The 13,828-nt window shown below is 35.3% G+C and overlaps 1 protein-coding gene across 1 annotated transcript; it reads right to left on the bottom strand.

Moving 5' to 3' along the window:
• Positions 1-6,258: 6,258 nt before the first annotated feature.
• On the bottom strand, positions 6,259-11,905 carry LOC118904505 (beta-defensin 110-like). Its single transcript, XM_036870715.1, has 2 exons — positions 11,831-11,905; positions 6,259-6,575 (listed from the first exon to the last, which is right to left on the bottom strand). The coding sequence occupies exons 1-2, from the start codon at positions 11,883-11,885 to the stop codon at positions 6,427-6,429; spliced, it is 204 nt and encodes a 67-aa protein (XP_036726610.1). The 5' UTR covers positions 11,886-11,905; the 3' UTR covers positions 6,259-6,426.
• Between the last annotated feature and the right edge of the window lie 1,923 nt (positions 11,906-13,828).

The raw sequence follows: 13,828 nt of genomic DNA, 5'->3' as shown, positions 1-13,828 counted from the left end.
TTACTTCCCTTTTGCATTCACCCTTAAAACTGACCCCAGATGAAACACTGTTATTAGTGCTTATGCCCTGCTATAGTGCAAGCTGCCTTCCATCAAGCATGCTGTCTGCCTTGTTTACTGATTTATTTCAGCGTGTAACAAAGTGCTTGAAACAACATACTCAATAAATGTGTAAATAACTGATAAAACGGCTGAGTGAACAAATATGTCACCATAGAAAGAAATCTAACTGGTGTTATATACTGAAAACCTCTCTGGACTTTATTACACTCTCCATCAGTTATTTCCTGTATCAACTGAGCAAATGACTTAACTCCTATGCTAGTTTCTTCAACTGTAAAATGTGTTTAATAATAACTGTGTACTTCAGAGGGTTGTGTGACAATTGAATAAGATAACACAAATGGAACTAGTTTGTAGCCCCCAAATTAGTAAAGTAAGTTTTTATAGTCAGTATGAATGATTTATAGGTTTGTGGCAAGTTAAAGAAAAACCCTTTATTAACTCACCGGTTTTTCTTCATCTTCACTATTAAATGAAGAGAATACCTTCTCTCCTGATTCACACAACACACATTTAGTAAGCAACTATGTTGTACTTGATACTGTGCTGGATGCAGATGAAAAAAATAAATAAAATAATTAGGCTCCCACCCACAGAAGAGAGCCAGTGTCTTTAGTTGGGAGATGATGACATAGAAATGAAAAAAATACAATATCACTTGTAAAGGCAATTCTGAGATATAAATAAAATATCTTCACAGCATAAAATAAAGAGCACCTCCTAGAAAGGTCTATTTTTTACTAATACTACTATAGATACTACTACCATAACCGTTATTAACAGCTATGCTTCACTAAGTGTTCTTTAGATTTCAGGTTCTTTACTAAGCAAGTTATTAATATATTCACCATCTGATTTAATACTATAATAACCTTATGAGATAGGGATAACCATTCCCATTTCACCCATAGGACCAACAGATAGATAGATAGATGATAGATAGATAGATAGATAGATAGATAGATAGATAGATAGATAGATAGATAGATACAGATATAGATTAGATATAGGCATATCTCCTAAACATAGATATGGTGTTTTGAAAGAATTTATGATACATGCAGAATGGTATCACTTTAGCATAACTAAAGTGATGTGGACACAGACTTCATAAAATACAGAGTCAAACTGGGTACAGGTGGCAAAAGACCTGCAAAACTGAGGAATTGAATATTGTCATGAATGGAGAGGTGAAACTAGAGAGATTTTTTTTTTAATCAGTCATCAATTTTATACACATCACTTTATACATGTCAATCCCAATAAAACTAGAGAGATTTAAAACACCATTTTCTCTTTAAGGGAGTGGAGTTTTGTAGCAGAGAAGCTAGTTAGACAGTTTTTAGAACATTCTAAATACAAAATAATGAGAAATATAATTGAGTTAATGGGATTTAAAATAAAGAGGAGAAAGTGAAGTTAGGAGATATCTATGAATTCGAAGCAGCCCAACTTGGTAACTTTTGGATTTGGGAGAAAAGTACTGCTGGGAAGCAGAGCAGCAATGATATCAAGTGTTTTAGATTTTAATACTGTGTAGTTGATAATAGCAGTTAATGAAACAGAGAATAATAGGAAGAGGAAAGACTTTACGCTTTGTAAGAAGCTTTATTTTTGACATATCAGGATTAAAAAATTTGGAAGCTGGCCGAATACATAAGTTCCATAAGTAGTAATAAATATAGCTTTGTGGTTTGGGAAATATATTGAGAAAAATGCTTGTTGATAGAAGAAGTCATTGTAGTAAACAAGATTATCTTGGGAAAGCGTATCAAACAAGAAGAAAGGAGATTCAGGGACAAAACACTAGAGGCCATGGCATTCAAGAGACTATCAAAATGGAGAAGTCAGTTAATAATTGTCAAAATAGTGACCAACTCTAGCCATGTGCAGAATTCCAGCAAGATGAAGAATTAAAATAAGTCTTTGGGTTTGCTTTTTGGAAAACTTTTATAATATTAGCAGGAAGATTTTCAGTTAATTGAAATGGATAAATGTATTGGGGAGAAGAGTATAATATTTGATAGAGCGGAGACTATGAGTCTAGGCTACTTTTTAAGAAGGTTTGGTAAAGAATAGAATAAGGCAGATTAGAAAATAGCTTAAAGGAAAAAAATCTCATAAAATCTGACTAACTTCCCCCTCTGTGATGAAGTGAGAGAGTGGCATTGACATATACACACTACCAAATGTAAAACAGATAGCTAGTGGGAAGCAGCCGCGTAGCACAGGGAGATCAGCTTGGTGCTTTGTGACCACCTAGAGGGGTGCCCACATAGGGAGGGTGGGAAGGAGATGCAAGAGGGAGGGGATATGGGGATATATGTATACGTATAGCTAATTCACTTTGTTATACAGCAGAAACTAACACAACATTGTAAAGCAATTATACTTCAAAAAAGATGTTAAAAATATATATATAAATCTGACTAACTCTACTTTACATATCCATAATCCTACCATTCCTCACTGTTTTTATTGTTACCACCTTGCTACCATCATGTATTACCCATATTATTTCAATACCACCTAATCATGAAAGCACTTCAGGGATGTTCTTTTAAAACAACATTCAAATCATGTTTTTCCTCTGGCTGAAACTCACTGGATTTCTCTCAGAATAGAAGGCAAGGTCCTTTCTAGTTCCTAAAGGCTCTGGGTAATCTGTATATACGTTTCCCTTCTGACCAGCTTACCCATGACTCTGCTCCTAAGTCACTCTTTTCCAGCTACCCTTGCTTCACCAGCATTCCTCACAAATCTCAAGTATGTTCCCATGAGCAATTCTTTGTCTTTCTCATTATCTTGCTCAAAGGTCACTTTCTCAATAAGGGACCCCTGAAAAATCCTGTTTTAAATTATTACAGCCCAACAGCGTTTTGGGGTTCCTTAGCTCTGTTTTATTTATCAACAGAGAAATTTGCTTATTTATTTGCTTATTTATTATGTTTACTGTTTGTATTTGTCTCTACCTCTAAAATATGGCTCCAGAAATATAGGGATTATTGTTTGTGCTGTTTATTGATGTGTCCCAATCTTATTACATTATGGCTGACACACAGTAGGTTCTCGATGAGTATTTATTGAATTGGTAAATATATGAGGGGGTGAGGAATGCAGAATCTAACTCACATATTGTCCGTATTATGAACTGACGTTCATCTTGGGAGTGGATCCCATGTTTTATTCACTTTTTAACTCTATCAATTGAATAGTACTTAAAACTCAGTTTGTAATCAGTTAATAACAGTGCCTTAAGACAGAAGTTGTAATTCTTTAATCTTCAGATCTAAAACCCATGACATCATACCTGGGAAGAAGCAAGCCCTTAATCAAATGCTGTCTGAATAAATAAATTATTAATTGGAATTAGATTTTGTTTTCACCCAAGGACATTGAGGTGAAATAAATTCTGAAATAGATTGGGTTTGAATGCATGATATCAGGCTGGATGTTAATTCTTCTCTTCCTAGTCCTGTTCTGGAATTTGATGGTTTCAACATAATGCTTTTAATTGATTCAGATGTATATTGAGCTACTAAATAACAACAAAAATATGTGATACCTCGTGGTGTCTATTGCATCAAGGTCTCTGCCAATCAAAACTTACAGAAAACTAAAAGTAAAGAGAAATACATACTATCATCAAAATTCAGATTCTGGGCCAAAGGAGGGGAAAATGCAAAACTTTCAGCTTTTTAGAGCAAACTAGTTTAATTTAATATTATCTAACTGTTTGGTCAATAAATGCAATGAAAATTACAGTGTATGAGCAAGAAAGTTGCCAGAAATCTTTGCATTTATAAGTATTTTCCCCGTTTTTTCTTTTCTTTTCTTTTTTTGTTAATAAATTCTGAGGGCAATATGAATAATCAGTGACACCTCTTTCTTTTTAACAAAGCTGGCTGCAGAACTTCATTAAAGGGGCTTCTAGAATTTTCAGTTGATATCACAAAGAACTAAAAGATTTCCACAGGGAAGAATATTAATTTCATACTTGATGCTCATGGGTTTGCATTCTTCAAGACTGTCACATTTGTCCTTTGTGTTGAAGGCAGAAGCTGGTAGCTTGAATATACACTGGACTACATAAGGAGAGACCAGATCAAAAATTTAGATGGTTTTGGTTTTCTCTGTCAAGCACTGAAAGTTGAGGGGGTCTACCAGTACAGACTAGTTCCCATGCAGAAGAATCTCGAGTGTCTTCCAAGAAACCTCTACCCATCTACCACTTTTGGGTGATCACTAAAACATTCAATTCTTACTTGCTCCATACTGCTACTATATTAGGCTTCTCAATTTTACTTTACAGGCTTTGATGTAATTCTGGCTCAGTATCTGGTCAGGTAGGACAAATATCAATAATAATCAAACTTTCCTCTGGAGCATTTATTTTACTAATCTCCTTCTCAATGTGGCTGATATATTTATTGTTCAAAAGTTAGGCTAATCTTTTTCTGGGACCACCAATATATCATCATCTCTAGCTCATTTATAATAACATTTGAAAAATTCAAATAGATATTTGTTCTCATAAAGCACAGAAAATTTATTGATTATCTGAAAACAGTGCTGATTTTTTTGTTGTTTCCATTTTTATTTTTAAATTTCTGTGAGACAGAGTGCTTAATTATAAACCAGTGGCTCTAAACCAGGAGTGATTTTGCCCCCTAAAGAGCATATTTAGCAATGTAGGTATATATTTTTGGTTGTCACAGTTAGGGGAAAGAGTGCTATCAGCATCTGGTGGGTAAAGGCTAGGGATGTGGAGAAATGTTTTGTTGCTAAAGATACAATGCACAGGACAGCTGCCACAATAAAGAATTGTTGGACTAAAATATCAATAATGCTAAGGTTGAGAAACTCTTTTTAAATGAATATTGTAAAAATGCTTTTGAAAATATTTACAGTGCAAAGCAACACATTGGACAAAGTCTATTTTAAGTTATTAAAATGTGAAATACAATGCATGTAAGCCTCCAACGTATGCCTAGCAAATAATTGTTTCATAATGGGAACTCATGTTTATTAAAATAAAACTAAAAATTAAACAGTCCCTCGTGGTAGAAATATATCTAGAAACTTTATCTAAATAGGGGAAAATTATTTCCCCATGCACTTCACTGTAAGAGATAACGCTTAGTATGAACATAGACTCTTAGATCTCATTTTGCATTTAGAATATGGGATGAGACACCATAATACAAATATCAAGAGAGCAGCTGGGACCTGGAAATACTTGTATCCTTCTGAGTCCGAGTCTGGCCCACAGGTATCCACTCAATAGATGTCCTTTTTCTTTACTTAAATGACCAAAGGATTATTTAATTTTATTTTGGGAGGAAGGGAAATTTCTGTTTTATTACTCTGTTGTGGTATTGATGATTTTTTTCTAAAGCATTCTGAATTGATACAAATTACTAAACTGCATGTCTAAACTCATAAAAGAAGCAGAATTTGCATTTTTTGAGTAGAAAATGTATGATACGGTTGTATTGTTGAGAGGATTGTGGGGAAAACTACTGTAGACCTTCAGAGAAGGCAGTGAGAGGAAGTGGGGCAGAGTGGAGCTGAAGGGGGAAGATCCCCCTCCTTCCGTCTACTCTGTGTATCTCCTTAGACAGGGTCACCTCTCAGGACGGAGGAGCTGAGTTCAGCTATTAGTCATAGTTTCTGACTTCCTTGGTCAAAATATTTAATTACATGTTGTCTCTTCTCCTTTATGAAATTATTTTCTTCCCTTTTCACTCCCTCTTCAATTTCCTGATGCAGATTTTTCTCCGCTACATAAACAATATGGCTAGAAAATGGAGCTGATTGTGATTTTCCCCTGCTCTTCTGTTCTTACACTCTGTGGTTCTCTCACTCCAGCTCTGTCTCGCTCAAGAGAAGGAGCTGCACTCTCAATGTCTTGCCTCACACATTCAGTGGATTTATATTTTTTTCATGGGATAATCTACAAGCAGCGTTTAATAATAATATAACAGCACATCTCGATTGGAGGCTTGTATCTCAGAAATAAGATGGGTCAATACCTCTGATCTATGGTTTCTCCCAACATTGCTGATGTCAACTAGCACAGGGCCCACAGAAATGTGAACAGTTCTTGAAGAACTTCCATAAAATAAATCGTGCTTATTTCTGGTACCTAGAGATCAAGAGAAAATGCAATGTAAAGGCACCAGATAACGTGTGTGACATAAAACCACTTCTGAATGGTTCACTATTAAATTTTATTTAATTCTTTATGTATGACTGTGATACGCAGGCCTGGAAGGATGTGTTGAAGGATGTGAAGGGAGACTTAGTAACACTGGTCCTTTCTTCTCGGAGCATGTGTCTCTTTCTTTTCTTCTGCCATCTTTACTTCTGCAAGCAGCAATGAGTTCCAGGTCTTATGCAGTAAGCAATCCTAACTTCAGTGTTATGGCACTCAGGTTTACATCGACCATTACCCCTTCTGCACTCTCTCCTCAAATCCAAGCTACCGTAGTGAGGATATCTTTTTCTGGCTGTAAGAAGGAAACAATGACTGAAATTAGCAATATAGCTATGACACACTCATATTTTAAAAGGAGAAAATCCGATAAGCAAGAGTATAGAGTAGGGCAAAAGAAAAAGCCCCCTTCCAATTTATGACTATGAAACTCTTACTGAGGAAGTTTAAGTGAATGTTCTGTCCTTTGTTGATGCAAGGTAAATCCTGGAAATTAGAGAGTGTCTTGGACTTCATTTCGGTGTGCCAGCTTGCTTTTTTACAAATGACTGGATAGCAACAGAAGGATAGTTCCAAGACAACAATAAAAGTCCACATAATTTATCTCCTGCTCTCACACACATTATTTAGGCTGAATGTTGTGCTTTATGAGTTCTCCTTCAAGAGATTTCTACTGCAGCTTGATTTTACTTTTCTTTAATGTCAGGAGTGGCAATGTTAGACAATTTGTCTGAATTCCTGCAACTCCCTTGTATATCTTGAGATTTACTTCCCCCCAAAGTAATGAACTAACTTAGAGATATATTTGATGTCAGCATTGATTTTTTAAAAAAAGGAGAATGACTAGAAGATGGGTTCATTTTTGCCCATTAGATGATTTCTGAAATTACCAGTGCTCCAAGTTCCGTGTTTCATCTTGTAGTTTGGAGGTTGACTGTCACTAGAAGCTGATTATTTAGGACATTTGGGGATACTCGGGGAATTGGGAGATATTGGACTATAAGATCCATTCTTGCACTGTTGGTGGGAATGTAAATTGATACAGCCACTATGGAGAACAGTATGGAGGTTCCTTAAAAAACTACAAATAGAACTACCATGTGACCCAGCAATCCCACTACTGGGCATATACCCTGAGAAAACCATAATTCAAAAAGACACATGCACTCCAATGTTCATTGCAGCACTATTTACAATAGCCAGGGCATGGAAACAACCTAAATGTCCATCGACAGAGGAATGGATAAAGAAGATGTTGTACATATATACAATGGAATATTACTCAGCCATAAAAAGGAATGAAATTGGGTCATTTGTAGAGACGTGGATGGACCTAGAGACTGTCATACAGAGTGAAGTAAGTCAGAAAGAGAAAAACAAATATCGTATATCAACGCATATATGTGGAATCTGAAAAAAATTGGTATAGATGATCTTATTTACAAAGCAGAAATAGAGATGCAGATGTAGAGAACAAACGTATGGATACCAAGGGGGAAGGGGGGTGGTGGGATGAATTGGGAGACTGGGATTGACATATCTACACTATTGATACTATGTATAAAATAGATAACTAATGAGAACCTACTGTATAGCACAGGGAACTCTACTCAGTGCTCTCTGGTGACCTAAATGGGAAGGAAATCCAAAAAAGAGGGGATATACGTATACGTATAGCTAATTCACTTTGCTGTACAATAGAAACTAACACAACATTGTAAAGCAACTATACTCCAATAAAAATTTTTTAAAAAATGAAAATAAAAGATCCATTCTAAACCAATCTATTTTAATTTCATATTTCACCTTATGCACTGATGTATGTACTTTCAGAAGCCCTTTATTTTGGAGTCTTTTAAAACACAAACATCACTTTTGATAAGTATTCACCTTACAATATGATGAGAATAAGGAGAACTGGTGTAGGGGAATTCTAAGTTTTGTGGATAGCTGGCCAAAGGTCAGACTCAAATAGTTTTTATATATTCATGGTATGAAATCAAATAAATCTTGCCACTAGTTTCTGCCATTAAGGTTTGGTATCCAATAGTTCCTTTAAAGGACAGGCCTTTCTGCCTAGATATTCTGTCTACATTTCAACCAGTTGGTGGTGAGTAGTGATACTTATTAGTGGATCCCTAGACTCGGAACTACTTTATCCATATTGTTGGTATAAATAGCTGGTATAAAACCTAACTCTTCTATTAAAGTTAGCTGTTTTCTCACTATAAGTGAAGCAATGCAGAATATGACACAATTTACAGCCAAAAAAATAGTTACTCAGCACAGTTTAAATGCTAACTTCTTAATATCATTATTTATTGTACAGTTTCTGAGGAGTTACTATTATCAAGCCCATAAATGATTTGCCAGTGATAGAAACCTGAATTATACTCATGTTGACAAGAGTTCTGTCACATTCAACACTATTGTACAATATTTCACCCTAAACTGACCTCACCCCTTTCTTATTCCTTGTCTTATTTCACTTTTCTAAAAGTGAAATTATTGTCTTCTTTCTCCTCATTCTGACCTCTAAATATGAGTATTCCTGAAGCTTGTGTCTTTGGATCTCTAATACTCGTCTTTGCAAGCATCCATCCACTCATTCAACTATTAAGTCCACTTCTTGTCTAACTCTGACAGTCCCAAGGGCAGGGTTTCTCATCCTAAGTACTATGGACTTTTTGGACAGTTCTTTGCTGTGAGATGCGATCCTATTCAGTGAAGGGAATTTAGCAGCATCCCTGGCCTCTACCCATTAGATGCCAGTAGTACCAGTTGTGACAACCTAAAAGGTCTCCAGACACTGCCTAATGTCTCCAAGGGGGCAAAGTTGCCCCTCACTGAAAACCACTGTTCTAGCGATGCTGTGATAAGCCAAACATATATTTTCTCTGTCCTCAGATACACTGCTCAAATACTATCTTCTCTCTGAAATCTCTGTTGATCACTTTCAAGAAAGTTACCTCTCCATTGCTCTCACAAAGCACTTCATAGCATCATTCATACAGCATCTATAACATTTTCACATGTTAAGGAATTTATTTAAACTATACATAAAACTCTAATATATAAGCTAAAAATGGGCATGGCATCTCTTAAAATATCTCTTCAACCCATAATTTGTTTTTGATTTCACTGACTTGCTATTTTATTCTGTAGAAGAGCGGTCCCCAACCTTTTTTGGCACCAGGGACTGGTTTCGTGGAAGACAATTTTTCCAAGGACCGGGGTGGGGGGGGGGTGGGGTGGGGGGATAGTTCAGTGGTGATGTGAGTGATGGGAAGCGATGGGGAGCAGCAGATGAACCTTCGATGTGTGGTGTTCTGTGGCCTGGGGGTTGGGGACCCCTGTGGTAGACTATCATTAACCTTCTTGGAAATGGGAAAAAATCATGATTACCTTTTCAGTACAAAACTATACCATCCTACATCCAAAGTACATGGCAGACTTGAAAAGTAATTGTTAGCAATAACAGAGTTTTGAATTTGACAGAATAAAACAATAGGTTTGAGTGAAACAGTGCTTCATTTCTAGACATTTGGTGCCTTTATAACTTCTAGAAAATGAAGAAGAAAGCTAAATGACTTCAGTGGAAATTTCCATGCATAGAAAATGTAAGGACTTTTGTCTAAACACTTTTTCAACTGTAACTGTCTGAGTGGAAAATGAGTTTTTGTACCTCAATTTTGAGTAAGAACTTTTACCATCTGAAGGTGAGATACAAAAAACAACTGAGGAACTCTAAGAGTCATATATGAGATTCAATTTTATCCAGTTTAGTTCAACCGCCATATGTTGGTGAATTACGAGGTGAAAGAAAACATTCTTATTGCTTTATTATTGTCTCAAAGTGTCCATATTTCACATACACCTTTTCTAATTTTGTGAAGAAAATATGTATGTTGAATATTTCTTTACTTTTACATATATATTTTTATCACTAATGGTAGGAATTCTCTAAAAGTTTGGTACATGTGTGATTAACAAGAACAATGGCCTCACTTTGAAAATATAAGAAAAAATATACAAAAAGTTAATACCACTGATGTTGTAATCTATGTCACTGTATTCCCCCAAGTAGCTTATAATTTCTAATTCTACAGAACACATCATTTTAAAATTTGTTGATCAATGTGTGAATAACATTAGTCATTATTAAGGGCACTTGATGTAGCTGTTATAAGGAAAAAATAAGCTAATAAAACATAAAAACCCTTGGCATAGTAATCTATTAATTTTAGCTATTGTTAAAATGAAAAGAAATTTTAAAAGATTTATCATAATGTTAAAAGCAATATGAATCTGTGTAGAATTTCCTTTTGGCCCTTTCTAGGTCTGGAAAAAAATACAGAGATCCTTTTCTAACAATTTTTGAATGGAGGTAGAGGAAGTTATTTTCTTAGTTAAATTAACAATTAACTGTATTACTTTGTTACTTCATTGATGTTTGGCCCCTATATAGAAGTTTCTCCATTTGCAACCTTTTAATGATAATTTATCAGTTTATTATGTGAAAATTTTTAGGTTGTCATGATAGACTTTATAATATTCACAGTGAAAGAGTAAGTTAATTCATTCTCCTAGGCCTCTATTATGATTTTCATTTGTCCTAAAAATGTCAGCCAGGTTCTACAAAGGAGTATTTTCCTAGAGTTAGTGAACTGAACCTAATTTCAGTGCCAATATTATAAATTGGGCAGACTTGAGATCAGCCTTTCACTTTAAACTAAACGCTTTAAGAAGGGAGTAAACTCGAGTTCTCCACTTCCAAAACTTATTATTTTATTTCTGTACAATTCATACTTACACATTAGTTCAGGAGAAGAGAATCTTGTTACATACCTTATGTGAAGAGATAATCCTTGAGGGGGAAAAATCTCATGAAAAATACAGCTCATGTACAAGTTATTACACTCAACATTCACGTGATCTTAAGAAAGGACAACAAGGGACATGATTTACCTATAGTACCAAGGACAGAATATGAAGAAAGTCTTCCTAGACTGGAAGAAGTATATTGGCATAGGTTAAAAAGAAGGAGAAGGTAAATAGTTCTCTCTCTTATACCGAACCATCTACCACTTACCAGTTGGTTATGCTTAAACAATACTTTTTTCCATCAAGAATCAATTCTAACTAATTGTTACCAGATGAAGGTGATGAGACTAATGAATTGATCTTTCAGGTGTTTTACACTTTTTATTTTGAAATCATTTTAGATTTATGGCAGAGTTGCAAAGATAATAGAGACCAACTTCCCCTTATGGTAACATCTCATTTACCCATGGTACATTTGTCAAAAATAAAAAATTAATATTGCTATAATACTGTTAACTAAACTACAGACTTTATTCACATTTCACCAGTTTTCCCACTATTGTCTTTTTTAAATTTTTCTGTTCCAGGGTTCAATCCAGAGTAGCACGTTGCATTTAACATAAAAACCTTTTAATCTCTATGTTATTACCATACTTCTAACAAGGAAAAACTGATGCCTCCTCAAATTCATTAGCACAAGTATGCCCATTAACATTTCCGTGTTACCTGGTAAAATTGTGACCCAAAAGAGTAGAATAAAGAAAAAGAGATGAATCTTCATGGTAGAGAGTTTCCTGGGGAAAAAAAAGTGCCAACAGATCTTCTTTTTTAAGTCAGGTGTTTTCAAATAAGGAAACAGAGAAACCTTTTATTTATAGATTCTCCTGGGAAGTGGTTTTAACTACTGAGGCTTATCAATAGCAAGAACATTTGTACGCTTGGTTGAATAGTGCTATGTTCAAAGAACAGGGCCACAAAAATTATTATTAAATTTTTTTCATAAAAGTAAAAGCTACTTGTGTTACCTTAAATAGACTCTCATGAAAATGCAATCTTTAGGGAACTTCAAAGGGATATGTGTTTAGATTGCTAAAACATCAGGATGAAAATGTTACAGTAATACAAATCCTCTATTATATGTTACATGTAATACTAAATATTCTAATGCTCTTAGAATAAGGATAATAGAGAACAACGATTATATTTAAATTATTGGCAGTATTAAGTTATTGGATGCCTGAATCATAGGATTTTACAGCTATAATTTTCCATTGATATCTTTTCTGTTTACAGGTGAAATCAATGAGAACTAGGGGTGGGGGGGTTGAATGATTTATTTCAATTCAAATAATGTGTAATTACTTAAATTAACATGATCATTCTGGAGTCACTAATGAGTATGGGAAATTACACAATAGGTTTTAAGTATGACATGAATTTCTTATAGTAAATTATCTGACTTCACAATTCTATGTTCAATAATTTTAATTCTGTTTATGGAACTGGAGGTGATATCTGATCCAGTCTGCATACTGCCCAAGACTATTATTTCAGATATGTGAGGAAGAGCTGGAAATATTACACAGCACCCAGAATAATTAATTGATTATCTCCTACCACAGAGTCAAGACAGTTTCTAGGATAATCGTTCTTAAACTTTAGCTACATCACAATTCCATAGAGGGCTTATTAAAAACAGATTGCAAGACCCCACCTCAGCATTCCTGATTTAGTAGGTCTAGAATGGAGTCGGACAACTGCATTTCTAACAAGATCCTGGTATGCTAATACTGCTAAAAGGCTCCACATATTACTCTAGGAAACCTGATTCATTCACTCTATAAAACATCAGAAAAATGAATCAGAGAGTCATAGAATCTGTGCCATAGTTTAGTAAAGAATGTGAAGCTGCTTAGAGATTCAAATCAGATCCTCTCATGTTACAGGTGAGAAAATCATAGATTCATAGAATACTTCCCCTCCCACATACCTCACCACATTAACAGGGCCCTGTATTATAATAGGTGATTACAGATAAAAGAATGGCAAGGCTTAGAATATTTAAGAATGAGTCTCTAGGGAAGTCCAAAGACAACAGGAGAGACCAAATGTGAAAAATTCAGAGACACTTTCAAAGGGCCTGATGTATTTTCCAAAATAACTCTCAAGTTATTTAAACTTTTCTCACCTTTGCCCTGTCAGTCTGCTGTTAGTGAGGGTTGAGATGAATAAAGTAATATGAGATGTGAAAAACATACAAGATTCCATTGATGAATTATAGGCAGTGGGGAAAGATACCGTGGGTCAAGTGTCCGTATCCTAATCACTCCCCAGACAGGTCAAGGAAACCCTAAACACTCTCTGAAAACAACAGTACACTAAATTAGGTGACAAATTTGGGCTGGGGCACCCAAATTTGGGCTGGGGCACCCAAAAAGTGGCTCAAAATGCTTACTCCCCAGAGTGAATCTCTACCTGTGTAATCTCCCTTTTCCTCTGAGCCCCCTCCCAGGGGCACTCATCACTTCTCTTCCCTTCCCACCCAATTCCAAGTATATCGTTCTTACAGCCTTGGTTATACAAGAGTCCTTCTGCCAGTTTCCAGTTATTTTTCAGTGAGGATTGTTCCACATGTAAATGTATTTTTGTTGTGTTCATGGGGGAGGTAATTTCCCCATCCTCTTACTCTACCATCTTGATCCCTGAATTTCTGAAGACTATTTC

This window comes from Balaenoptera musculus, chromosome 11, assembly GCF_009873245.2.
Source record: "Balaenoptera musculus isolate JJ_BM4_2016_0621 chromosome 11, mBalMus1.pri.v3, whole genome shotgun sequence".
NCBI lineage: Eukaryota > Metazoa > Chordata > Mammalia > Artiodactyla > Balaenopteridae > Balaenoptera > Balaenoptera musculus.
This window is presented reverse-complemented; position numbering and strand designations above follow the sequence as displayed.

Excerpts from the sequence above, each read along its gene's own strand:
- LOC118904505 (XM_036870715.1), bottom strand. The coding sequence starts at position 11,885 with ATGAAGATTCATCTCTTTTTCTTTATTCTACTCTTTTGGGTCACAATT. Across the intron at positions 6,576-11,830 it reads TTGGGTCACAATTTTACCAG|CCAGAAAAAGATATCCTCAC; the intron begins GTAACACGGAAA and ends TCCTTCTTACAG.